General features: G+C 51.1%; 2 protein-coding genes across 3 annotated transcripts in view; one reads left to right on the forward strand and one right to left on the reverse strand.

The window, feature by feature from the left end:
- The window catches only part of LGALSL (galectin like), a 6,616-nt gene extending 2,475 nt beyond the window's left edge, over window positions 1-4,141 (reverse strand). Inside the window, exons 1-4 of the mRNA XM_052784201.1 lie at window positions 3,772-4,141; window positions 3,527-3,598; window positions 3,287-3,375; window positions 2,622-2,799 (exon numbers count right to left, since the gene is read on the reverse strand). Of these exons, the coding sequence (XP_052640161.1) occupies window positions 2,622-2,799; window positions 3,287-3,375; window positions 3,527-3,598; window positions 3,772-3,804 (372 nt within the window). The 5' untranslated portion in view covers window positions 3,805-4,141. The remainder of the gene's footprint in view (window positions 1-2,621; window positions 2,800-3,286; window positions 3,376-3,526; window positions 3,599-3,771) is intronic.
- An 8,317-nt stretch (window positions 4,142-12,458) lies between these two features.
- On the forward strand, window positions 12,459-18,397 carry LOC128140464 (uncharacterized). 2 transcript variants are annotated; one of them, XM_052784202.1, is made up of 9 exons: window positions 12,459-12,721; window positions 12,920-13,098; window positions 13,297-13,458; window positions 13,543-13,652; window positions 13,834-14,016; window positions 14,244-14,361; window positions 16,261-16,352; window positions 16,439-16,609; window positions 16,988-18,397. In XM_052784202.1, exons 1-9 carry the CDS (start codon window positions 12,663-12,665, stop codon window positions 17,075-17,077), a joined length of 1,164 nt encoding a protein of 387 aa, XP_052640162.1. In that variant the 5' UTR covers window positions 12,459-12,662; the 3' UTR covers window positions 17,078-18,397. The 2 variants fall into 2 exon arrangements, with proteins under 2 accessions (XP_052640162.1, XP_052640163.1); XM_052784203.1 differs by lacking the exons at window positions 16,261-16,352; window positions 16,439-16,609; window positions 16,988-18,397 and adding an exon at window positions 14,659-15,577.
- The last annotated feature ends 6,504 nt before the right edge of the window (window positions 18,398-24,901 follow it).

Below are 24,901 nucleotides of genomic sequence, written 5' to 3' on the forward strand. Positions count from 1 at the left end.
ACTCCATTAGCCTTTAAGTAGCGTTGGTGTGGTTACACAAATTGCTACTTACGTGCCACATAACAGCCAGGGCTGAGACCAGTTTGCCCCCATGATAACAGTTACACCATGATGGATCTGCTCTTACTTCACAGGGACATGAATCCAATCTCACACTGTTGTGGCAGGAAGGACTCTGGAACGCAGTCCCACTGGCATCAGGGAGGTCTCGCCTCTTGGAATAATGCCAGAAACAGACTCAAACTGCTAATTACAGGGGGAAGAAATTGTATTTCCAACCCAAAACTTGCATTTCCTGCTACAGAATTTATTTTTGCTGCAGAATGAGGGGGCAGTTCTCTCTGCAATGCCTTCCACACTTCCATTAATTTACTGGAAGGGAGTGAACATGAGAGGAGGGATGGGTTTGCTCTCCCCTCCCATACGTAGTCACAGAGCTGCTCCAGAACTAAAAGCCTTCACTATTGTGGCTGCAGACAGCCCAGGACTCCCTGTTGGACTAGACTCCATACTGGGGCTGCAGTGAGGGAAATGTGGTACAGGATGGCTTGAATTCAGCTAGATGGTTTGCACGAGGCACAAACAGGATCAGGGAGGGACACAGCTCATCCCTCCTCCTTAGAGCCCAGCAGAAATGCTCTGGAAAAGCAACAAAGCCTGGAGCTGAACAGGCTTGGACAGGCTGGGAGACTCCTGATATTAGGGGTGGCTGGAGAAGGTGCCCTGTAGTTAAGCTTTGCTGGAGCTGCCCCGGCAGGAAGCAAGCATATGAGGGCACAGAACGTACGCTTCTCGTACAAGCCCTCAGAGACCTCCAGGTCTGGACAGGTTAAGAAGAAAATCTGCAGGGAAGCCACATGTAAATCCTGGGTCATTTCAAGAGGCTTGTAGTCTGGAGTGAAGCGCTGCTTCCAGGCACTTGACTCTGCTGCTATTGCAGCATATAAAAACGGGAACGGGGCCAGTGATAAACTGACTGAGCCAAAGCCCAACTGACTTGGGGCACGTTGCACTGGGATAAGTGGCAGCAGACAGTCCAGGAAAGCTTAAGCTCCTGGGGACCTGGTAGCATACCACGTAACAGGGAAGCGCCTGTGCTGCCGCGTAGCTCCTGTGTCACTGCGGCAGGTGCATCCAGCCTTAGGCCTTGTTATGTAAAAGATATGGTTAGCCTCAACACTGCTTACGATCCATTTTTTCAGATCACCCTGGGCCACGCCAGAATGATAATTGGACTGGATCACAAGTAATTGGCAAGAACACTTAATAGTCTAATTTATTCACTGAGAGGGAGACCATCAAAGATACAAAGTCAATTGGGAGCCTAAATTCCATTTGTGCATTGGGGAAAAAAGGAAGGAAAAAAAAAGAAAAATAGCAACACCCTTTCTACAGTATCTCATGCCAAACGTGCAATATTGCTGTCCTCTAATGTCAACTGTCGTTAGTGGGACACCCACAAAACATGCTCTGGGTAATTCGTCTGGCTTGTCTGAGGGCCCAGCCACCACCCACTGCAGCAGGTAGTATAACCCTCTCAGCCAGAGCAGGACCAAGCCTCCAAGCCCTTTCAAGTGCATTTCCCACACGCACCAAAGGGTGTTACCAGTTCTGATGGGAGAGTTTGTAGAAGCAAGTAGAGCGCAACCAATTCGCAGCAAACCCAGTCATAAACACCCTCTCCAAGCCCAAGCATCTGGGGAGACGGTGAGCTTTTGGGGCTGGGGGAGATTATCTTGGGGGCAAGAAGGATTAAGAGTTTGGCAGCTGGTCAGAGCATTGGCATTTAGCAGAGGGGCCAGCGAGGTTTCATAAGAGGGGCGGGGAGGAGGAGGAGGAGGGTTTTTCTGGGTCAGCTGCATGGAGAAGGCATGCAGCCTTTTTTCGCCAACATTGTGAAGCCGCTGAGAGAGAAGCAGCCCTCTGCAGCTGCATACTTTGTTAGTCCTGATTTGCAAAGACATCTTCATATAACCATAAACACTACAGATGGGAATCTGCTTCTAGGTCAATCCAGTCCATCCCTTGCACCACAACATTTCCACGTACACCATTTTCAAGTGAATACAGACTTAAATTTGACAAGAGGTTTAATCCCAGGGTTGAGAAAAGAATACCACTATTGTTTAGCTGTTTAATCTGCTAACACGAAGGGTTATGGTAAACCTCAGCTAACATCCCTGGAGACAAAGGATGAACAAAATCCTTATTAGCTGCACTAAATTGCAAACACTATATCCATTAAAAAAACCATCAAAACATATGGCAGTCCCATGGAGTATTTACATTCTCCAGTAATAACTTGTAATGCACTAATAACATAGAGGTACTTTTTAATTTATAGCTATAAAACTAAGCTCAGGAAGTGCGCTTCATCACACAGTATTACAACCTCTGACTTGTCATAGCACCCCGGTCAGGTGTTCACAGCCCCATTTGAACTGCCTGCAGTTACACGCAGCAGCGGGATCTCCACACAACTTCTGATCAATACAAACAAACGGGCAACTGGTGAGCGCGGGCTACACTGATTTCATGAGAGGCAAGTTGGGTTCTGTTGCGACTGATCAAATTACACTTCTATCAGACACGGCGCATGCCTCTGTCATCCTGGTACTCACCCTAAAAGGTTGGTCCGGTATAAACGGAAAGTAAGGAATAGATGATTGCTCTTCCCCCCATTCTCCTGCTACACAAGAGTTTCTGACAAACTGTCTGTCTGTAAATACGGCTTTCAGTTCAATAGCTACATCCGCAGGAGGATCTTCCGACTCCCCACAAGTCAGACTGATGCCAAAGCTGCAACACAAACAGAACAGCTCTCATTCAGCCAGAAACAAGCAAATAAGCCCCAAATGCCACTGGTCTCATTTCTCAGCTTATTAAAACCGCTGACGGTATAGCGGCACAGGGGGGTGATGGCTCAGCTCATTCAGGGAATGCTCCGAAAGCTCAGCAGGGACAAGAACATGGTTATAGCATATATATATATATGTGTGTGTGTGCATGTGCGTTGTGCATATATGTGTGTATATACATATATTTATGCTCTATACACTCCTTTACTCCCAAGTGAAATGTTGGGAAACAGAATCCCTTAAAGAAATGCCCCCTCTATGGGTCAAAGGAGAAATCAGCACGCTATATTTAAAATGATAAAAATAATCCCTCTCCAGAAAGGAGGGATCCGTGTGTATGTGTGTTTGTGTGTGTGCGTGTGGCCTCACCCCACGCCCCCTCCCCAGGCCCAGCGCCCCCGGGGCGGGCAGCCCTGCCCGGGTGTTACCTCTCGGGGTTGAGGTCCACTATGCCCATAACTAAGATCTTCTTTCCCGGCCTCATTCCTCCTTTGATGTGCCCACAGAAGGGGACGATCTGGAAACGACAGGGGGGAGGGTGGCGAGGGTCAACTCGGCATCAGCAGCGGCCGCCGTTGTGCAGCCGGGGGCGGAGGGGGTAAAGGGCTTAAAAAAACCAAACCGAATAACCCCCCACCCCCCCAAAACCCCAGATAAAGGTGATTTACCAGGCGAGGGAAGTACACATCAGCTTGCACCGGGGATCCTAGGGAGTTGTTTAAATGCCCGTCCTCTATTTTCTGCAGGTAAAAAGGAGAGCGCTGAGGCAGGGGCAGGCGGAGCCCCTCCCGGCACCCCCGCCCCGCAGGTGCCTGCCATGGGGGGCCTGTCCTGCCTGCCTACCCCCCCCAGCCCCAGCCCCGTCCTCGGTCCCCGACCCGGAGCCCCGGGGAGGGGGCAAAGCGGCACTCACCAGCGCGTCCCGCTCGGCCACGGTCCCCGCCATCTTGTGGAAGCGGCGGCGGCGCTGGGGACGGGGCGGAGGGGGACCGGCGGGGGCGGGGGAGAGAGAGGGAGGGAGGGGGGCTGTGTGGCAGCCCCGGCGGCCGAGGGGCAGTGGTGGAGCCGGAGCGGGAGCGGAGCCGGTGCAGAAGTAGGAAGGCGAGGAGGAGGAGGAGGAGGAGGAGGAGGAGGAGGAGGGGAGGTGGCCGGCTCTGCCTCGCCCGGCGGGGAGCCCAACCCCTGGCCCGGGGGGGAGCCGGGCAGGGCGGGGGCTGCTGCCGCTTCCTCCCCTCCGCAGCCTGCCCCGCGGCGGGGCCCGACTGGTAGGGCCGCGGGGCCCGGCCCTGAGCGGGGAGACCTGGGCCTGGCCGCGCTCGGGCTCGGGCTCGGGCCCCGGCCCGGGCCCCGGCCCCGGCCCCGGCCCCGGCTCCGGCCCCGCCGAGAGGGGGCGGTGGTGGCCCCTGGCAGGGGCGTGGGGCCTCTAGGGGATGAGTACTTGGAGGGAGGTCACAGGAGCCCCGCGCCCCTTATTTGTGGGAGCACCTTTATTTCTGAGCTTGGACACCGCGGCGAAGAGGGTTACCCAAGAGGCTAACTCCCCTTCTCCAGAGATGGAGAGGCGGCTCAGCCCCCCCCCAAATGAACCGTCACGCCGCTCCCCTCCGTGCCGGCGTGCCCTGCCCCACGGCGTGGACCCCCAGGGGGGTCGAGTCCCCGAGCCGCTGCTCTGGTGGGGCACATCTCCCGGCGGAGGGTGGCACGGCCCCGTGGCAGCGGGCGGCTGCTGAGCGTGCTGCTGGGCGAATTGCAGCCGCTCGGCCAAGTCAGGCAGCAGCTCCTTTGAAATCCTCCCCGCCAACCTCCTAATGAGACACGGTAATTGCATAAGTCGGTTGGCTGTCGATGGCTCGTTACAGAGCGGGAGCTCCTGTTTACATGCAGTGTCCGTAGTTATGCAACGTGGTGGTGTCTGTGGGTGTCCCACTCTGCTGAAAGCATGGCAAAGCTCCGATGGAGGCCACCAGCCCTGCTCGCGGCTGCCATGTAATGCCAGGAATCCCTCGCCTTTACCACAGCAGGAGTGACTTGTCCCGGCAAGCATGCTGTAATGATCCTGTTGACGAGTTTAGGGTCCTGGGGGGGGGGAATTGAGGAAGGCTTTCTTCTCGCTTCCTTGCCACTGGGATTTGGTGGCATGAACATCTCTTTAGCAATGTGACATAGCAACTGGGCTTGGCCTGCTTTCTGCAGGACCTCGCACGGGTCTCTTGGCTTTTCATGCCTCTTACCTGTGTGTTGGGCTGGGTTGGCGAATGTCACTGTCCTTCCTCCTCTTGGGTACTGCGAGGATTAATTATGTTGAGTAAAGTGGAGTGGAAGAAGCTAAGTCACTGCAGTGTTTAGGGTTTCAATATGACGGTGTGTGTCCATTGGGAAATGCTTGCAATCAGTAGGTGATGCCATTAGAGAAATCAAGAGCTACTGAGAGTAAGTACAGATTGTGCAAGTGTTCAGACGCTTGGTTACTTTTTCAGTAGTGCCCACTAATTTGGGGATGTTTTCATCTCTGGATGCCCAGCTGGAGATGGCTCATAGAAGCTTATGTTTGTGCATACAGCTCTGCTGGAAGTCACGTACTGAAGTCACGACTTCTTCAGTTGCACCAGCATAGCTGGACACAATGGCAGCAGGCATCCCTGTAGCCCAGGTCTCAGCATGGGAAAACCACTGGACTGTTTTCTTCATGCCAAAACATTGGGTGTCAGCCATCACCACGTGGGAAAGCACCTTCCTCAAATACTGCCAGGAGACTGAATTCATAAACAGTGCAGTAACATGAAACCATCGCACATTAGAAACAGTTGGCTTTTGAGTGGCGAGTTGAGTGCATTCACAAGTTCACCACAAAGAGGAACTGGAGTTAGCCTGATGGTTTTGTTAGCTCCCGTGTGCTGCTCGCCTCACCAGTGCTGATGCCAGCTGCATTGTGCTTTTTCTTCTGTTGGCCTAAGAGAGAACAGAAATCGCCCTAAGCTTTTTTTTATTTATTTAGTGGTACAGTGTTACATGATGCCCAAAGAGCTCTTTTCAGAACACCTCAGTTTTTCGGCTGCTGTACAGGGAGCCACTTTATTGGATAAGATTAAATTTATTGGACATAAAATCAGGCCAGCCAGTTGTTTGTGCCAAAGCATGAATTCTTGTGAGGAGAGAGGTCATCATTATGTCTTTGTTTTGTAGCTGGTTTTAATTGAACTTTTTCATTTCAAAATAATTAAATAGCAAGACTTGGCCATTTGGCTAGCTGCTTTGCCTTGCGTTTGTCTTTTTTGGTGTGTTTTCCAAAAACTAGCACAAATGCAGTGTTTGTTTTGTTGGCCATGGAAAGATTGACTGGAACAACCTGCAATATGAAGTTACAATGTGGGAGGACATCCCCGTGTTTTTAAGGCACCAGTAGTCAGTGCCTTTCTGTTTCCATGCCATGTTCTTCTCTCGCCCCATAACAGCCCAGGAGGACATTGTAAATCCTGTTTGCACCACAAACAAGGTGAGGCAGCTTGAGCTGCCTCTGTGTGCCGCTGTCCTGCCTGTGTGATGGCTACTCCTGTGGTTTCTCCTAGGGAGGCGTTCTCCAGCAGAAGAGGACTACCTACCTCTGCACTGCCCAGTGGTCTGTGGAGCAGGATTGCGTTTCTGGGCAGCACTGTGCCTCCCACCTGTGGAGGAGCTTCCCTGAGACCCAGCTTCCCAGCAGGTTCCCCTTTGTAAAGGGGTGCAGGGTGAGTCCTGCCATCTAAGCTCCTGCACTTGTTCTTCTGAAAAAGGGAGAGGTCTGAACCAAATCTGTTCCCTCACCCATGCAGTCCTTGTTAAATCACCTGCACTAAATGGGGCCTGTTCAGTATTTGTACCAGCCTTCTTGACAGGGAAGCTCTTGAGGTTTCATGCTTGAGGGCCTGAGCTTTCAGACCTCATGGTAGTATCTGGAGCAGTATGATAAATATTTGTGCTCCACTGAAATAACGCTGAGGTACAAGTTACTGAACTTGACTGGTTGACCAAGTACAAAAAACCTTGTGGATAGGTATTGTCTTCCATTTCTGGGTTCATACAGTCCTTTGCTCAGTGGGAGCCTGGGACTGTTGAAATACTGGAAAGTGTATAAAGATTAGAAAGAAGTGGCATGGTGTGAACACCGTTTGGGAACACTTAATGACATGCCCAGCCCAGCCACCAAGGCCATCGCTGAGAACTGGCAAACCCAGAACTTCATCTTAATCGCAGCACCTTGTATCTTGCAGCCACTCCCTTTGATGATTTAAAAAGGTGTATCTAATTCTTAGCCGGCCTTCACCAGAAAGGAATGCAGCACGATCGCAATTTTGGTGTGGTATAATTACCCTGCCTTTCTTGCCCCATTACCACTGACATTGCTCTCTTCACGCCTGCATTTATAGGCTGACTTGTACAACTTCTGTGATTTGTTTTGCTTTTTTAATGACGTTGGTAAGAAGATGGGAGGTGTTTGCTGGTTTCATGGAAGCTTCCTTTGGTTTCTGGGTGGCAAGGCACCGGAGTCCTGGTTTTTGTAAGACTTGGAGAAAGCTGAGTAATACAATAAGAGAGAAAGTCTGGGAATAAGTTTGACTGAGTGGTTGGAGCCAAGTATATAATAGTTCAGAGGAATTACTCCTTTTCAGAATTGCAGCAGTAAAACTGCAGTGCTGATAAACAATTATTTGGGTTGGGTGGTTTTTTTTGACCTTTGTAGCTTTGCCACTGCAAATCATCAGGCAGAGGTCTGGGACACCAAACCCAACCTTGCATAAATTTGCCCTGGGTGGGTGCCCAAGGCAGGTCTTGGGAGAGGACAGTGCTGACGACGTTGCAAGGGGCTGGAGAGCAGAGTGGAAGATGTTGTACTTGCCTGCTTGCCGTGTGGCTTCAAAGTGTCCCGAGGATGGATTCCCTTGGCACTGCGTAGACTCAGCTAAAGTGTGGGGTGCCATGTACCCGTGGAAATGTTCATAAGCCTGCCCTCCCACGCTCACCTGTGGGAAAGACAAATGACAGTTATTGGTATGGACAGTGCGGGGAGGGTGTTTAGCATGCTTGTGTGCTTTCACAGGCTAGTGCTTTCACATCTTCCTGGATGGAGGAGGGAATCCAGGGCCAGGAGCAGCACCCCCTCTCTTGACATTTATTTCATATGGCTTCCTTGCTTCTTGTTGCCTCCTGAATTATTCCGGTCTGAGTCTTGCCCTTAGGGATTCAAGTTCTGACTGTGCATGAATCCAGTGGAGAAGTCAGTTTTCTGGGGCTCTCAGTAACAGAGATTGTGTAAACTGGTGTTTAAGGAGATGGTCTTGGTGAGTGAATCATTTGGTCACACACAGAACTGCTGCACGTCTGGTGCAGAGCACATGTGTATCAGAATTATTTGTCTTGCGATTGTTTGCTGGAGTCTGCACCAGGAACCAAGGGCATGTACATAAAGGCATGTCAGGTAAAGCATTACTTGCTGGTTGAAGGCTGTTCATGTTTGAAATCTTTCAGCTCTTCCACTCATTTATACAGAGAATCAATGTCCAAATGCATCAGAGGCTGGTCTTTCCTGCTGTGTCTTATTTGGGACTTCGGTATTATCATATTTCAACAATTTTATCCTGAATCTCATAATGTTGGTTCTTTTGTCTTTCAGTTTCAGTTCTGAGGTCTTTGTCATTTTGACGTGCGGAAACAGACTTCACAATCAGTGCGATTGTAAAGTAGGTATGTTTATTCAGCACTGGGCAGCACGGGCGGTAGTCCCACCAAAGTCGTGCGCACCTGACGCGGCAACTTACTTCAAATTTAAACAGTCAAGTGTTCATATACATAAGATTTCCCAATACGCCTATACATATGCATGACCTATCCCCGCTTCATATTAAAATTAGTCCCAAGAAGTCATTTCCCTAAGTCCCTCCTAACTGAGCCTGCGCAATGCCTCCTTGTGGTGGTCGTAAAGATGAAGGCTGTATGTCTTCCTCGCGATGAACTCTTTACCTCTTGCTTCTGCACAGGCGCAGTCGTCCTTTGGCTTCTGTTCAAACTGTGTGGCTGATCTTGGCTAGTTCTTGGGGTTGACTCCTGCTTCTCATCAGGAACTATTGCTTCAGTTGGTTACAGCAACATATACATTAATCATTGTCCCTCATCCCTTTGAACTATGTCTATTGCCATTGAAACTTTATTATAAGTTAGATAATCATTAAACAGCTCCTACCCAAATCCATTCTTTACCATAATCATTAAAACCCTTACCTATATCTAAAATAAGTAACCATGCTGATATATTTCTCCTAAAATTTCTAGCCCCCCATCTCAATTTCACAAATACCTAGCTTTTATTTTATTCAAGCTTTTTTTTTTTAAAAGAGGCAGTTTCTAGCAATTTGAGAATTTGGCTACTTTCCTAACAACTGAAATCTAGTGGCAAATAAAAAGGACCGTTACATACACGTATTTAAAAATCTTGTGATTTTCAGTCCAACCTCATGATTTTAAAGGTGAAGATTCATGACCATGGGGCATCATGCCTGCAACACATCTACCAGAGGATGTAGAAAAAGACTGCTAAAGGGCTTTTACCCATAAGTATCAGCATGTCAAAAGCTCTTCTTTCTATGTACATTTTAAATTATTAGTGACTGCTGTTTATCCTCTTTCTCCCTGTCCCCTAACAAGAAGTGGCCTTGCTAGTTTGGAAACAGAAAAGATGCACTTGTAATCCTCATCGCAGTGGCCCAGGGAGACCTGCAGACATAGGGTGAGACTGATTGCAAATGCCCCAGGCACGGACACGGGGGATCCAAGGAAAGCCACACACCCCCCTGACCAAGGCACAGTGGCTTAGGGACCTCCTTGCTAAGCAGGTGGCAACACCACGTTGCTGCTGATTGGAAACCCTGGCCACGGCTTCCCCACTAAACTGCTGACAGAGAAGTGAAGACCATAGCTGCTGAGCACCATAAGGCAGGACCAAGCACAGGAGAAGGCAGTGAAAACAGATACAATGCCCAGTTCCCCGTGGCCACAAGAACTCATCATACGACCACATTTTTAGGGAAGTATTTTTCTCCCTCTTAAAACTCTCTTGAACTTCCCTAGGCTATGCCTGTGCTTCAGGCTGGTCTAGGTTCTGCCAATCATCCTGGGGCATGACGGTCCTAGCAAGACCAGCCTTCAGACATCCCAGGCCCTGGAGACCTGGGGGAAAGGCTGGAGCAAAGAAGAGGTACCCTTAGTGCAAGAGGGTCTGGTAGGATCAGGTGGAAGAGGATGAGATTAGAGAACACTTAAGCAAACTGGAGATGCGCAAGTCCCTGATGGGTCCCGTTGGGGTGCACCCTCAAGTGCTGAGGGAGCTGGCAGATGGCCTTGCGAGGCCACTTTAAAAGGGAGGTGTGCCTCAGGACTGGAAGAAAACAAGCACTACATGGGCTGATGAGCAGTGCAGTGGATGGAAAACTGGCTGTGCGGCTGGGCCCAGAGGGTGGTGATCAGCGACACCGAGTCTAGTTGGAGGCCAGGAGCCAGCAGTGAACCCCAAGGCAAGGAGCACTGCCAGAAGGTGGAGGGAGGTGGTCCTTCCCCTCTGCTCTGTCCTGCTTTGGGCTCCCCAGTGCAAGACAGGCATAGCCATACTGGAGAGAACCCCCACCCCAGTGCCCGCTCTAGGGCTCCCCACCAGTTTCCATTGGGGTCGAAACGTGGTTCAGTTGGAGCCCACAGCCATCAGAGACAGCAGGACGGAGCTGTGCTGGCACGGAGGAGCGCTGGGAGGAGACAGGATCTGGCCGAGCAGCACTGAGCCGGCACCGGCACCTCACTTCCCATCGTCGCTGTCACCAGCTGGGCCGCGTCCTTGGTGCACGGCGAGGGTCCTCCTGTCCCGGGTGGGAGGGGCCAGGCTAACTGCTGCTGCGGCTCCAGGTGGGCTCTCCTCCCTGCGGCTTCGGGGCACGCGGGCACAGCCGGGCCCCGCAGCAGCGGCCTTTCTCATGCCCACTGCTCTCTGCTCTGCAGGGAGGCTCTCACCAATGTTGAGCCAGTGCTGAGCGCAAACATGCAGTTGACCCGGGGCCACAAGAGGAGCGAGAGGTGCCTTCTCCTCCTCCAGAAAGAACGGGTGCTCGCCAAGTTGCAGTAAGACCTTCAGAGCCTAGCTGCCTCTCACCCATCCCTGGCTCTGGGACCAGGGCAGGGACACACTGGCGCCAGCCCAAGGCCCTGGGACCTTGGTGCTGAATGCACCAATGTCCATCCCAGTGGCAGGTGGGGGACAGGGCTCTGGCTGCAGGGACCCCAAGGAGGCCACCTCCAGCTTACCGCCTGCCTCTCCTCTCTGCAGATGTGGCACCACCATGTGCCCACAGCTCCACCTGGCCCTGGACCAGCTGTGGGTGCTGAGCGGCAGGAAGGAGTCAGCAGGGGAGGAAAAAGAGGAGGAGGAGGAGGAAGGCAGTGATGAGGACAGGACCTCCCTCATGTTCATCTGGCCCACCGGCTCCTGCATTGCCAATTTTGGGTGAGTTGTGGTGCCACGTCCCATGGCCGGGCAGGAGAGGTTCCCAACCATGCCCACGCCATCCTGTGAATGGCCTCTGACCTCCATGCAGAGCTTGGGCAGGGAGCAAACAGCACGCCAGCAGGGACTGATTGGGGCATTTCCATGTCCTGCATCCCCTGGTCACCTCTTGGTCCCCAGAAGGGAAGGGCAAAAGCAGCTGCTCTAGCAGGATGGAGGGAGCCAGGGCTTGGGCAGTGCCTCTGTACTGCTCCACAGGGCTTCATCCTGCCCCTGTGTCCTTCCCCACGGGGCAGGGCTGTGCAGGTGCCTGCCTCTGTCCATGGGCTGGGGGGCAGTGGGGCCTGATGCTATTTCTCCTCTCTTTCTGCAGTTCCTGGGCGCTGAAGGAGCTGTGGGTGGGCACACTGCTGGGGTAAACCGGGGGGATGCTGCAGGCGCAGCCGGACAGGGGAACATGGCTCCCCAGCTAGGCAGAGGTGCCCCTGCGGCTGTGGGCAGCTCTCAGGCAGAGCTGCCTGACAAGAAAGAAGAGGCAGCTTGGGGCTCACCCAGCTGTCTCCCTGTCCCTTCCCAGTGCACAGGACACCAGAAGGAGCCAAGAGAGCCCAGGTGACCTGACTCCCATCACTCAAACTCCTGGAGAAGGAGCTGAGCCGCTCCCAGAGAGGCATCTCTGCTCACCTTCTTCCACCTCTTCTCTCTTCCCAGTGGAGGTCATTCAGCACCAGGAGCCTGGAGGGGCTGATGGAGGGCCAGGCAAAGGTGAGAATGGCTGCCTTTCACCTACCTCTGGCTGTGCTGGTGTGCCAAGGAAGTGCGGCTAGTGGGGTGAGCTTGTGCGGGAGGGTCCCATGATGCTACTCAGGGAGCGGGAGACGGTTGGGGAGCTGCCAGGAATGGTGGCATGTCCTCACTGGCAGCGCTGGGAGGAAACCTGCCGCCCGAGGCAGAGAGCCCGGGAGGGCAGAGGGTCCCAGCTTTGCCACGCTCAGGCTGCTGGTGCCGGGTGGCTCCTTGCCGGTGGCTCTTTCTGCTGTGGGGCTGCTCTCTAAGCGCAGCTTGGTTCTTACAGGCTGATCACAAGCAAGGGCCTCCGACAGTCCTGTCTAGCAACAGAAGGGGACTTTGCTGCTCACCAGGTGCATTTTGGAAAGAAAGGCAACCTTCCTGTAAACGGTTCAGCTGTGCTCACTTGTCCCTTGAGTCTCTCCATGCCGGTTGGGCAGCCTAAGGGAGGACGTGACCTGGAGGAGCAAGGACACCCACTGGACAGCAGCTGCTAGATGTGGTTCTGTGGGGACACAGAGCCTCTGCTGCTGCCCACAGCTTGGAGGAGGGCAGGGTGAGGGCTGGGCCAGGCTGTTCCAGTGGCACGCTGGCTCTCAGGGGCCTCCGAGCTGGAGCCACGGCTCCAGCTGCTGGCTTCCTGCCCGTCCTGCTGCACCGCTCAGCACCACACTGCAGGCAGGGCAGGACAGTCTCTGGGAGCGCTGGCCTGGTGGTCTCCATTGACAGGCTCTTTCTCTGTTTTCCTTTGCAGCAGGAGGGAGCAGCAGCAGGAGGAGGAGGAGGGGGTTGCCCTGGCCCTTTGCTCTGCGTCGGACCCTGGCTGCTGCCCAGGTGCCAGGGCAGGCAAGCTCCGGCTGCAGCAGGACACTCTTTGGCCAGTCCCTGGCAGCCCTCTGCAGGGAGGCTGGCACACTGCCCCAGCCCATCCAGGTAAGCCAGCCTGGCCAGGGGGTCCCCAGCCCTCCCTCCGGATCCTCCATAGAGGCGGTGGGTGTCCCCAGGAGCTCTAGGGACAGGAGATTGGGCTCTTCACCCCCAGCAAGGAGCCAGGTCTGGGGCAGTGCTCTGACCACTGCTGCTGGAAGGCAGCTCCTCAGCCAAGCAACTGTCCTCCTGCCTCTTCTGCAGGAGCTGCTGGCTGTCCTGCAGTAGGAAGTGCCTTCGACAGAGGAGATATTCCACAGAGCTGCCAGCAGGACAGCGTTTTGGGAGCTGTGGGAGGCCCTGGACCGTGGTGCAGACATCGACCTGGGAAGCCAGCCTGTGCTGCTGCTGGCCATCATCTTGAAGGTGAGTGCTTCTGACCTGCAGCTGGAGGAGGTCCTGGCTGGCCTGGAGTGTTCAAAGGCTCAGATGGAGCCCTTGGCCTTGCAGGACTTCCTCCGAAGCATCCCCTCCAAGCTCCTCGTGAACAACCTCTACGAGGACTGGATGGCAGCCATGCAGAAGACCAGCAAGGAGGAGAAGATGGAAGACCTGAAAGCGTAAGTGTGGGCAGCAGCCTGCCTGTTGAGCAGGAGCCCCGACCACTGGCTGAGAGCACCTGGAAAGCTGTGCAACACAGCTGCTGGCTCCCACCTCCCTCGGGCAAGCCTGGGGGATGGCTGTGGGGCAACATCTGGTTTATTAATCTTGTGTTCCTGTTCCCTCACGGTGGCCGAGAAGTTGCCTGTAGCCAATCTCCTCCTCCTGAAGTGGCTGCTGTCCCTCCTCCAGCATATCGGCCACAACACAGCTGCCAGCAAGATGAGCTGCAGCAACCTGGCCATCTGCGTTGGGCCTAACCTGTTGAGCCCACCCAATGAGGACCTGCTCCCACTGGAGGCCATGCTGGAGGTCACTGAGAAGGTACGCTGTATTGGCCAGCTGGCTGCAGCCTTCCTGGCCCATTGGAGCTTGGCTGCTCAGAGGTCTCTGGATGCCTTCTCCCTTGAGCAAATGCTGGTGGGGTGGCTGCCCAGAAAGGCAGTCCCACAGCCACAGCCTTCTGCGCAGAAGCAAGGGTCAGGAGTGGGAAAGGCTGCTTGGTCTGTTTTCAGGCAGCTGGGTTGAGACCAAGGGTTTGATGTGTGCAGGTGAAGGTGCTGGTGGAGTTTCTGATGGAGAACTGCAGGGAACAATTTGGGGAGGAGACAACTGACCCTTCCTGTCCAGCAGCCAAGGAGTCACCAGCCCTCATGGAGAGATCCAGAGGTGAGAGGAGGGACTGAGGGTTGTCACAGGCTGGGGCTGGGAATGCCAGAAATGTCAGCTTCATTTCTGGCATGGCTGGGCATCGAGTGTTGTCCTCTCAGCCCCGCTTGTCCTGTGGCCTCTTTGGCCACTGCCTCTTGGGGCGTGAATGGTTTGCTCTGCAAGATGAGCTGAAGACTGCAGGCAGGGCATCAGAGGGCTGAAATCATAAGTGACGTAGGGCTTTGGGTGGGTTTTGCTTGAGCTGTTTTACTTTCAAGAAGTCACTTCTTTGCTGCACATGCTTTTTCTTTCTAGGTCTGCATTTGGACGAGCAAAACATCCCTGCAGTCACAGCAGACACCAAGCATCGGGCAGAAGCCTTGCCGCACAGCCCCCCCTCTCTGCTTGGTGTCCTCAATGAAGCAGGGGGAGATAGGGTGGTGGAGTCTGAAATGGGAGAGATATGTCAGATCCTCAAACAACGACAGTGTGTCTGATGTAGGAGAGGGGGTTTCTGATGAGGCCAAGTTGCGGCTGTGCCTCTGCCTGGCAGTAGAGCTGGTGGGTGTCCGGGTTATTCCTCCACCCCCCGGGATGATACATAGTAAGGAAGACTGGCAAGGTTGTTTCTCAAATGCACTAGTGTGATGGGTTGGCCCCGGCTGGACACCAGGTGCCCACCAAAGCCGCTCTATCACTCCCACTCCTCAACTGGACAGGAGAGAGAAAATATAACAAAGGGCTTGTAGGTCAAGATAAGGACAGGAAGAGATCACTCAACCAATTACTGTCATGGGCAAAACAGACTCGACTTAGGGAAAATTAACTTAATTTACTGCCAATCAAACCAAAGTAGGGTAGTGAGAAATAAACCCAAATCTTAAAACACCTTCCCCCCACCCCACCCTTCTTCCCAGGCACAGCTTCACTCTGGAATTCTCTACTTACCCCCACCAGCGGCACAGGGGGATGGGGAATGGGGGTTATGGTCAGTTCATCACACGTTGTCTCTGCTACTTCATCCTCTTCAGGGGCAGGACTCCTGACACTCTTCCCCTGCTCCAGTGTGGGTCCCCCGCAGGGTCACAAGTCCTGCCGGAAAACCTGCTCCAGCATGGGCTCCTCTCTCCACGGGTCCACAGGTCCTGCCAGGAGCCTGCTCCAGTGCAGGCTTCCCACAGGGTTACAGCCTCCTTCGGGCGTCCACCTGCTCCAGCGTGGGGTCCTCCCCGGGCTGCAGGTGGATATCTGCTCCACCGCTCACCTCCATGGGCTGCAGGGGGACAGCCTGCCTCACCATGGTCTTCCCCACGGGCTGCAGGGGAATCTCTGCTCCGGCGCCTGGAGCACCTCCTCCCCCTCCTCCTTCACTGACCTGGGGCTCTGCAGGATTGTTTCTCTTACATGTTCTCACTCCTCTCTCTGGCTGCAGTTTCTGTGCTGCAGCAACTTTTTTCCCTTATTAAATATGTTATCCCAGAGGCGTTACCACTGTTGCTGATGGGCTCAGCCTTGGCCAGCAGCAGGTCTGTCTTGGGGCCAGCTGGCATTAACTCTATCAGACACAGGGGAAGCTTCTAGCAGTTTCTCACAAAAGCCACCCCTGTAGCCCCCCCCCCCCAAACCTTGCCATGCAAACCCAGTACAACTAGGCATGTGCTTAATCAAACAAAATGCCCACAAAATACCTACAAAAAGACAGGGTGGAGTAGCTGCCAACTTCAGAGGGGTTTTGCTCAGGTCCCACTTCATCAAGTCTATTTTGGGGAGGCGGGGAGACTGTCTGTGCAAGATGTGGCTGCTGCAAACCAGCCAAAGGGATCTGCTCTGGAGAGCTAACGTAGCAATGGTGCAAACAGTCGCTTATGACTGCAGGTCATCTCTTGCCACCCGCCAACTCCAGCATTTCTGTTGTAGACACCTCCAGCTTTGCCTCTGACCACCCCCGAGAGCGTGGCAGACTCCCTGGGGCACCCAGAAGAACTGGCGAGCCGTTCAGGGGAAAGAAGGTAAAATGAGCTTGCTTTGGTTAAAATCAGAACTGACTCCAGTGGGTCGTGGCTTTCCCTAATTAATACCACTGTGGGATGGAAAGGTTTGCAGGCTCTCCCCAGGACAAGGAAAACAGAAGAAACCAAAAAGAGAAAACAGGGCTGGGGAGAGCGAGAGTGAAAGCCACGTGGAAAAGAAGAGGAGGAAGAGAAAAAGTTTTGGGGGATTGACCAATGAAAAGATGCAGGAAGGTGCAGAAGGTCAGGAAGCCCAGGTATGTACCAGGCTCTGCTGCCCATCTTTCTCAACTCTCGACACTGCTCTAAGTCAGTCCAGCTCACTGACAGGGGACGGCGAGGGATGGTGCTGTGCAGGGTTTGGAAAGAACTCCATGGCAGCTCCCCAGGGCCTCCCGATCAAGCCCTGCTGCGTGGCACCAGGGCACTGTGCATCTCTGCACATGCACAGGTCTCTAAGGGCATTACCCATGGGGATAAGGCCCCAGAGCCATTCCGTAGCCAATGGCAGCAATAGCTCTCTCTCCTGGGCCATAAACAATTCCTTGTAAACAGTGTTCCCCAAGAAAGGGGAACAAAATCCTGCCTCTTCCTGCCTTTGTGGATTTATCAGAGCTTTCTGACTGTCATTGCAGGTGCTGATTCATTTTCACTGGCTGAACCGCTATGACTGCTGCGTCCCCACAGTTCATGTCCACAATAAAATGACCTTTTCTCTCTTCTGACTGTGTCTGCCATAGGATATTCTGTTGTGGGGAGCTGTTGTTTTGTGATGAATCCTCGGGGAGGAGTTTGGAATCATCCCTTGTTCAGCATCCTTTCCAGTGGGCATCAGGGCTGAGTTGAGGTGCTTTAGGAGTGAAACCAGAGCACAATATCACACAGGCTGGAAGGGACCTGTGGAGGTCATCTGGTCCAACATCTGCTCAGGCAGGCTCACCTAGAGCAGGTTGCCCAGGACCATGTCCTGGTGAGTTTTGGGTATCTCCTTGGAGCAGCGCCATGAGGTCAGAGCAAGGGCAAGGCATAGGCAGGGCACGGTGGCCAGGAAGGGCTAAAGGTCCACTGCAGCCACTGTCACCTGCAGCTTGCTGTCCCCTGCAGCCATCCTCCTTGCACACTGATTGTCAGGCAGTTTTCTCAGACCCCCCTAACTCATGGCAATGGTATAGATTAACTTCCACGCTGGGCAGTATAAATGTGTCAGCTCACCCAAAAAGCTTTTGAAGCAGCTCCAACAGCAGCCGGACTGCTGAAGCTTTTGTGTATCCCGGTGTGATACAGAGGACACCCGCACCATGATGGAGGAGGAAGGATGAGCACTCTCACCATCGACTCGGGAACTATTTTGCTCATAAGTGCACAAGTTACAAGTTATCAGTTACAGATTACCAGTTATGAATTAGAGAACTTGTGAGTTCAAAACCTAATGAATTAAGTGGTGAATGAGTGAATCCACGTTAGGCTATTCCAGTTGAAGGGGATTGAGCCCTTGTTTGCCATTTTTGTTTGTTTGTTTGTTTGTTTTCCTAATGAGCTCATAAAATATAGTTAAATTTACAGAGTATGTTGTCCTGTAAATGCGAGAGATCGAAACAGACCATGACACTGCTCAGTCCAGAAGAGGCTTCCTGTTGCTTTGCATGGTCTGCAGGACAGGGTGGGAGCTGTTTACTATTTTGAGAAGCTCCACAGAAAATATTCTTCATCTGTAAGTTAAAAGACCTGCCTTAATATTTCTGGTTTTACAGTGCTGGTTTCAGCTGGGATAGAGTTAATTGCCTTCCTCATAGCTGGTATAGTGCTATGTTTTTGAGTTTGGTATGAGAAGAATGTTGATAACACGCCGATGTTTCCAGTTATTGCCAAGTAGTGTTTAGACTAAGTCAAGGATTTTTCAGCTTCTCATGCCCAGCCAGCAAGAAGGCTGGAGGGGCACAAGAAGTTGGAAGGGGACACAGCCAGGACAGCTGACCCAAACTGGCCAAAGGGGTATTCCATACCATGTGGTGTCATGCCCAGTGTATAAACTGGGGGGAGCTGGCCTGGGGGGATCGCTGCTCAGGAACTAACTGGCCATCGGTCAGCGAGTGGTGAGCAACTGCATTGTGCATGACTTGTTTTGTATATTCCAATCCTTTTATTATTAATGTTATTTTATTAGTGTTATTATTATCATTATTAGTTTCTTCCTTTCTGTTCTGTTAAACTGTTCTTATCTCAACCCACGAATTTTACTTTTTTTTCCGATTCTCTCCCCCATCCCACTGGGTGGGGGGGAAGCTGCGTGGTGCTTCGTTGCTGGCTGGGGTTAAACCACGACAGTGCTTTCTGCAAATGAAACCTGGAACATGGGAATCGCATCTTTAAATTTTAATTGCCAGCCCCAGTGGTTAAAGTTATATGCAGAGCAAATTCTGCACTCAATCATATGTGGGCAACGCAGTGGTTTTGCTGGATGTCACTGGTTGGTCCAAAGTGGTGCAGTGGTTTTGGTGCATTAGGAGCAGAGTCAGCATCTGACTGAGTCCCAAACATCTGCAGGTACAGCAGAAGACTGACAACTGCCCTTCATCCTCCAACAGTGCCTTTAGAAGACCCCAGTTCAGTTTGCACATCTGCCCAGGCTGGGAATGAGGCCATTCCTGAGAAGAAAAGGAGAGATGGAAACCGCTTTGGGTGGCTGATCAAGCCAGGGTTTCACTGCCTGTGCACGTCGCTTTCAGGTGCCGTATTCTCACTCAGAGCATGTTGCAGTCTGAACTCGTCTCCCCATCTGGGTCACATGAGGTATCCTCCATTAGTGACACTTTGCTCTGACAAGCATCCTGCTGTGCGTTGCAGCAGTTCAGGGCTAAATAATTTATTTTGGAAGGATGTTTTGTGCATGACTTAGAACATGGAAGAGAACAGGAATATTGCAACAGTGAACTGTGGGGTGGACAAATACGTTCTGCCCTATAGTTTCTAAGCATTGCACTTTGCCATCCACTGCTTCAAAATTGTTTTCTCTGGGTGTTTTTTTCAGGGTGGTTCACTGATTTCCGTTTTTAATGATAAAGGTGAATAAACAAAAGAAAAAAACCATGACGATATATTACCTAGCTTTTAAAATAGAGAGAACGCACATATGTGCCACAGCACACTTCATCTGTGGACATCAAAGCGTATCACAGAGGTCATAATCCTCATTTCAAAGATGAGGAAACAGGTACTGAGAGGGAAAGTGGTTTAGCAGGTCAGTGGCAAAGCAGGGCAAGAGTCTTGCGAGCCTGTACTGCAGGTGGAGATGAGGGAGCAGAGGAGAAGAAACCCATCCTTGCCTCATCAGGACAGCCCAGGTCCCAAGTGTAATGAAGGCACCGTGACACTACAGGGAGAGCAGCAAATCATGCCACAAGCTGTGCAGCCAGCGAAGCCTGGTTTCCTCCAGTTTTGTGTCTAAAGTGTAGTCCAGGGATTGTCTGACGTTGGCCTTTGATGGTGCAATCGCAGGGTGCCTCTGCAGCCTTGCCCTCACTAAGGGCACTGGTGGAGTCTGGCTCCTCAGCTTTGTTGTCTGTTTTCCCAAAACTTTTGGGTACTTGAGAAGTTTTGAGCCTTTCTGTCAGGTGTGATCACTGTGAGCTAGTGGAGTCACAAAGAATATGTCCTTGCATGCACACACAGACATGTCTGTCTTGGCATTGCAATATAGGGTGTAACTTATCCTATGGAACTATGCAATCAGTCAACGTTTTAATATTGTAGATCTGCGGTTTTGAACTTTTTTCTCTGTAACAGAGTTCTGAAAGTGCATAAAGGGTGGTACAGCAAGGATGTTCACAATGCTGATTCGGTAGCCACACTTGTTTAATCTTACGGGAAAATTTTTCCCAAGAGGAAACACAAAATTGGGCTTCCAACTCTGTAGCTGCACCTTCTTTGAGCCCTGAGAGGCTCACTACGAAGTGAGATTCATTCAGGTTATTCATTTGGTGAATAACTTGAGTGAGAAGACTTTTATGCCTGCAGCCATGCTGCCTTGGGTCATGGTCCTGTCATATCTCATTACCCAGAGAGGGAGAGGTGGAACAGGAATTTTGGTGTGAAATTCTGAAGTAGTGATTTTCAAGCTTTTTTGATTTGTGAACTCTGAAAATACTTTGGGGGGCTGTTCAGCCTCCTTGATGGTAAATTGAAACCTACTGATAAGAAGTTGGTTTTCTCAGCTTTAATGGACCCATTAAAGGTAGGCCATGGATGCCACAGGTCTACTGGCCAAAAGTTGAAAACAATTGCTCTAAAGAACAAGCCTGGTATTTCAGGAGTGCTTCTCATGCCTCAGGAGGGAGCATCTTTCCCTCTAAGCACTAGAAGACAGCCACTCTATGAGTCTATAGAGTTTCATGGCGTGATGTGGCCATGAGTTAATTGAAGATCTTAGAGTATATTTCATAAAGGGATTTGCCTCTGAAAGTTAGACAGAATTTGGTGGATTCTCCTTCTCTACTCTTATTGTTGGAAGCAGCAAAATCAATCGGAGTCAGGACCCAAGATCCTGGCTCTGTCTGTAGGAGAGCATCTGTGCTCTGGTTGTGCATGTGTGAAGACGTCTGTCTGGGCTTGCCCCTCGCACCTGTATGTGTGCAGGGTGCTGTTGGACATGCTGTGCTTGGGAGGTCAGCCCTTGGCTCAGGGAACAGACTGTCCACCTTTGTCACAAGCTGAGCTACACAACTGGTAGCTATTAATCATGAAAACTGCTTTGAAATGGCTTGCAGTGTAACCTTCTGATTAATAGTGCATCCCTGTCTGCTTTCTGCTTCTTCAGACAAAAGTTACAAAAGGTGGGTAGTAGGGGTAAGTTGTCTAGCTTTGACATTCACCCTCTTTGACCTTCAACTCTTTTTTCTTGATGAAGTCCATGCTACCCATCAATTAAAAAGACACAGCATTGTTCTTAGCCTACAGGAGGGTTGTGAGAGTTTTAATAATAAACTCTTCTAGATCATCAAGTGAAATGTGCTATATAAATGCAGATTAATGTTACCAGAAACCCTGCAGGTTCTTTGCCTTGTGTGTCTCTTCTGCGGTGTCTGCCAGCAGACCTGAATACATTTGCTGCTCAGATTACTAATCTCAGATGTAATATATCAACTGAACAGACTTTTGTTCTTTATGTTTTAAATATTATAGTGCATTGTATTATGCAACCTATGATAATACTGTTTAGCATCTCTGTTATTAGAGCATCTCTTCGTACTTCTGTTGTTACAGGTCCCAGAGGCATTGTTTATGAGCAGACCTCAAAGACTTAGTAGTACTTCAGTTTTCCAGATAGGAAAAGCAAGGCCCATTTTCCAAGTAAAAACTCCAAGCCAGTGGTGTAGAAACTGGGTCTCCTACCTCTCACATGCTTTCTCTCCAAGCACTGAGAAACTGTGCTTTCACAAGTACTGAAGACTATAAATTATAAGACCTCAACATGGAATTTGCAAGTGAAAGTAAGTTCGCTAAACAGAATTTTTTCTCCCTCCACATGCTGTGAGTGACACTTCCACTGGGACCTACAGCGGGTGGGATCCTGGTGTGTCTGGTTACTCTTGGTGGGATGATTTATGTGGAGGGGAGAGCCCTCACCCATTAGCAATGGTTCCTATTCTACTGTTTGGATATTGAATGTCTCACATCCCCAGGTGCTTCACTAATATTCTTCTCTTAATACCAAGCCTTTTCACTGGTTACCAATAGGTTCCTTGGACTAGCAAGGCATTACAGCCTGTTGTTCAAAAAGAGTTATTTGGGGAACATACACAAATGGTGGTGGAGAAGGGATACATGAAGATCCCACTTCTTCACACCTTACCAGGAGAATATCCTTACTACTGGGTGAGGTAGTCGTGGTCCTCCATCTTTCCTGTTTCATGAACCTAACATTCCTCGCTGCCTGGTGGTCTGATGTCAAGAGAGCCAAGAAATATTTCCCTCCCTCCAGCCAATGTGGGCGCTTTGAAAGGAGGTGCTGGCTTGATCTCTGTTAGACTGAAGATGGCAATTCTATGTCTGCCTTGCCTTTGGTGAGTGTCCTTGTCCCCTTGGTTGATGCATCGAACCTTGGCGTGGCAATGTGAGAGGTAAAGCAAGGAACAATGCTCTTTTGTGCCCACATACTGGTGGGATTCAAAATCCACCTCAAAGAGGGAGGGGACCCATTTCCTTAGCATTCCTTATTGGCCATTTTAGGTGTTAATTGCAATTAGCCAGCAATTATGGCACCTCCTATTGGAGGTGTAGGTGAGTAGCTGGGGTTCAGGAGCCAGGCACCTGGAAGGGAGGTGTGGGAGCTCCTGTCACCACACCTAAACCCTTTGTCAGTCTGTGGCCAGAGCGCCCAAGGTGAGTAATTGTTATTGATGGAGGAGCTGCCTCGTTTGTCCACTGAATAAATAAAGCAGATTTTCCAGCTGTTCCCCCTGCTGAGTCTCTCCCAGCTCCTTCCAACTTCCCCACATCACACCCTTTTCCTAACCTCCCCATCTTTTCTCTGTGGCTTCCTCCTGCAGTTTCAGCTCTGGCAGGCAACTCCCAGGGTGGTATGGTCTTCCCAACTGAAGAGGGCTTTCCAAGGGCAACCTGAATGTCCCGAAAAGTTGCCTGTAGAACCCTCTTCCCAAAATCATCCCCGTCAAAAAGTGATTTTTTTGCCTTGTATTGCAATGATCATATTTAATTGTTAGTTAAATATCAAGGTCACCAGCCACTCCTATTCCTAAAGAAACACTATGCCTTTTAAACAAGCAGTGCTGGAGGGCAAGGGCATTTACTGACCAAACAATCTGCAGAAGAGCTGACCTTTCCATTTGCCCTTCAACGCTCAGGTTGCCATATTTTCCCAGAACCTGTGATCTGAATAATAAGTTAGTGTCCTGCTAGGGTGGCTGGTCCTGAGGTGCCCATGTTTCCTGTCACTTGTTTCAGTAACTGCAATGATTTTGGCATCCTTATGAAAAACAATTCGGACAATCCATCGGGTCTTTCCAAAAGCAGAAATGCAGCATGATGGGACACACCAAACCCCATTTTGAAAGTAGTACACTAGTTAAATGGACAGACCCCGCGGGCACTCTAGGTCAATATACAATAATGGCAGTGCTGTATGAAGCTTTTATTCCATCAGAGCAGCTCTATCACATTGATTTGTGCCAGAGAATAGCTGGGTAGCTCTTTTGTGCGTAAATCCACTTCCTAACCTGGCAGACTTTAGAGCACAAAAGTGTCAGCGAGATATTGGTTCTTGTTTCTTCCATGTGTTCTGACAGGGATATGTGTCTGGTCCCCTTTGCTGAGGGTACAGCTCCTTTAGAAATGCTTTTTGTGGAGGAACTTTACTTGCAGAAAGAATTAGTTTTAATGACAGTTTTATGCCATTCAAATGTTAAAGTCTTTGCATAGCAGAGGTACATGTGGTTATTCTAGCATAAAAATGCATGTGTTTGCATGGTTCTGGGAATCAGTATAAATTATGCTAGCAAGAACATGTTTTTTGTTTATATGTTGGGAAATCCAGTACTGTAATTGAATATAACTCTAAACAAAATAAGCCTGACGCTATTTTTCATTCACAGGCCACCAAGCAGAAATATATCCTCATCATCACCATATTGACAAGGGCAACTGTGAGGGGTCAAGTGAGTTGGAGTCAGACTCATCTCACCACCTTCAGCTGTCCAACCCCAGCACCAACAGCTTGACACTGGAGGTTCTCTGTATAAAGGTTTTTAGGATGGGATGAACCGTGGTCTAGAATAATCTGTTTCTATCCGCTGGGTTATAAAGGAGCAGAGATCTGCCACTTACAGTATAAATATCCAGTATCGGCTAGATAAATCCCGTGTTTGAACCCTGAGATCCTCAGTAGGTCTCCAGACTGCCAGTCTCACCTCCCACTCACCTGGGCACGGTGCCCACTGCAGATACACGGCACCAGTCTGCTCAGCCTGTCTTAATTAAAAACAGCTTTATTATCTGAAAGGTACCGACAGAATATAACCCACGACACAGAAGGCTCCTGCCCTGAGGACGTTTCCCTGTAAACAGGTAGCAAGCAGAAAATATGCCAGAAAAGCTCTGCCTTGGAAGGTTTGTGATTCCTTTCCCGTTCAGACACAGCATCACTGCTGGCTGATGCCAGCTCCAGTTACGGAAGAGGTCTTCAAGGCTAGGGCAGCGTGGAAAGCCTGCAAGGGAAAAATGTGAAACTGAGGGAGGGAAAAAGACCCAAACAATTAGTATTCGCCAGTGGGGATTTTATTTCAGCCCGTCCCTCTCCCTCCGTGCTTAGGACTGCATGTTTCCACCATGCAGGAGAGCAGCTCTGCCCAGGGAGGTGTAGCATCCACAAAGGCAGGAGAAGGGGTGGGAGACAGCACGTACTTACCTTAATTTTACAGACTCGAAACAGATTTTGCCAGCTGACGTCATGACTTGTACAAGGTTGGCGGGGATGTCGGTGGCAGAGGTGGTAATTAAACCGCTGGCATTCCAGCCGGAGGCATGGTCGTGTCCTG

Source organism: Harpia harpyja, chromosome 4 (genome assembly GCF_026419915.1).
Source record: "Harpia harpyja isolate bHarHar1 chromosome 4, bHarHar1 primary haplotype, whole genome shotgun sequence".
NCBI lineage: Eukaryota > Metazoa > Chordata > Aves > Accipitriformes > Accipitridae > Harpia > Harpia harpyja.

Bases quoted from the DNA above. Each gene is read 5' to 3' on its own strand.
- LOC128140464 (XM_052784202.1), top strand. From the start codon at position 12,663: ATGTGGTTCTGTGGGGACACAGAGCCTCTGCTGCTGCCCACAGCTTGG. The intron at 12,722-12,919 runs GTGAGGGCTGGG...TTTCCTTTGCAG, and splicing joins ACAGCTTGGAGGAGGGCAGG to CAGGAGGGAGCAGCAGCAGG. The intron at 16,353-16,438 runs GTAAAATGAGCT...TGGGATGGAAAG, and splicing joins AGCCGTTCAGGGGAAAGAAG to GTTTGCAGGCTCTCCCCAGG.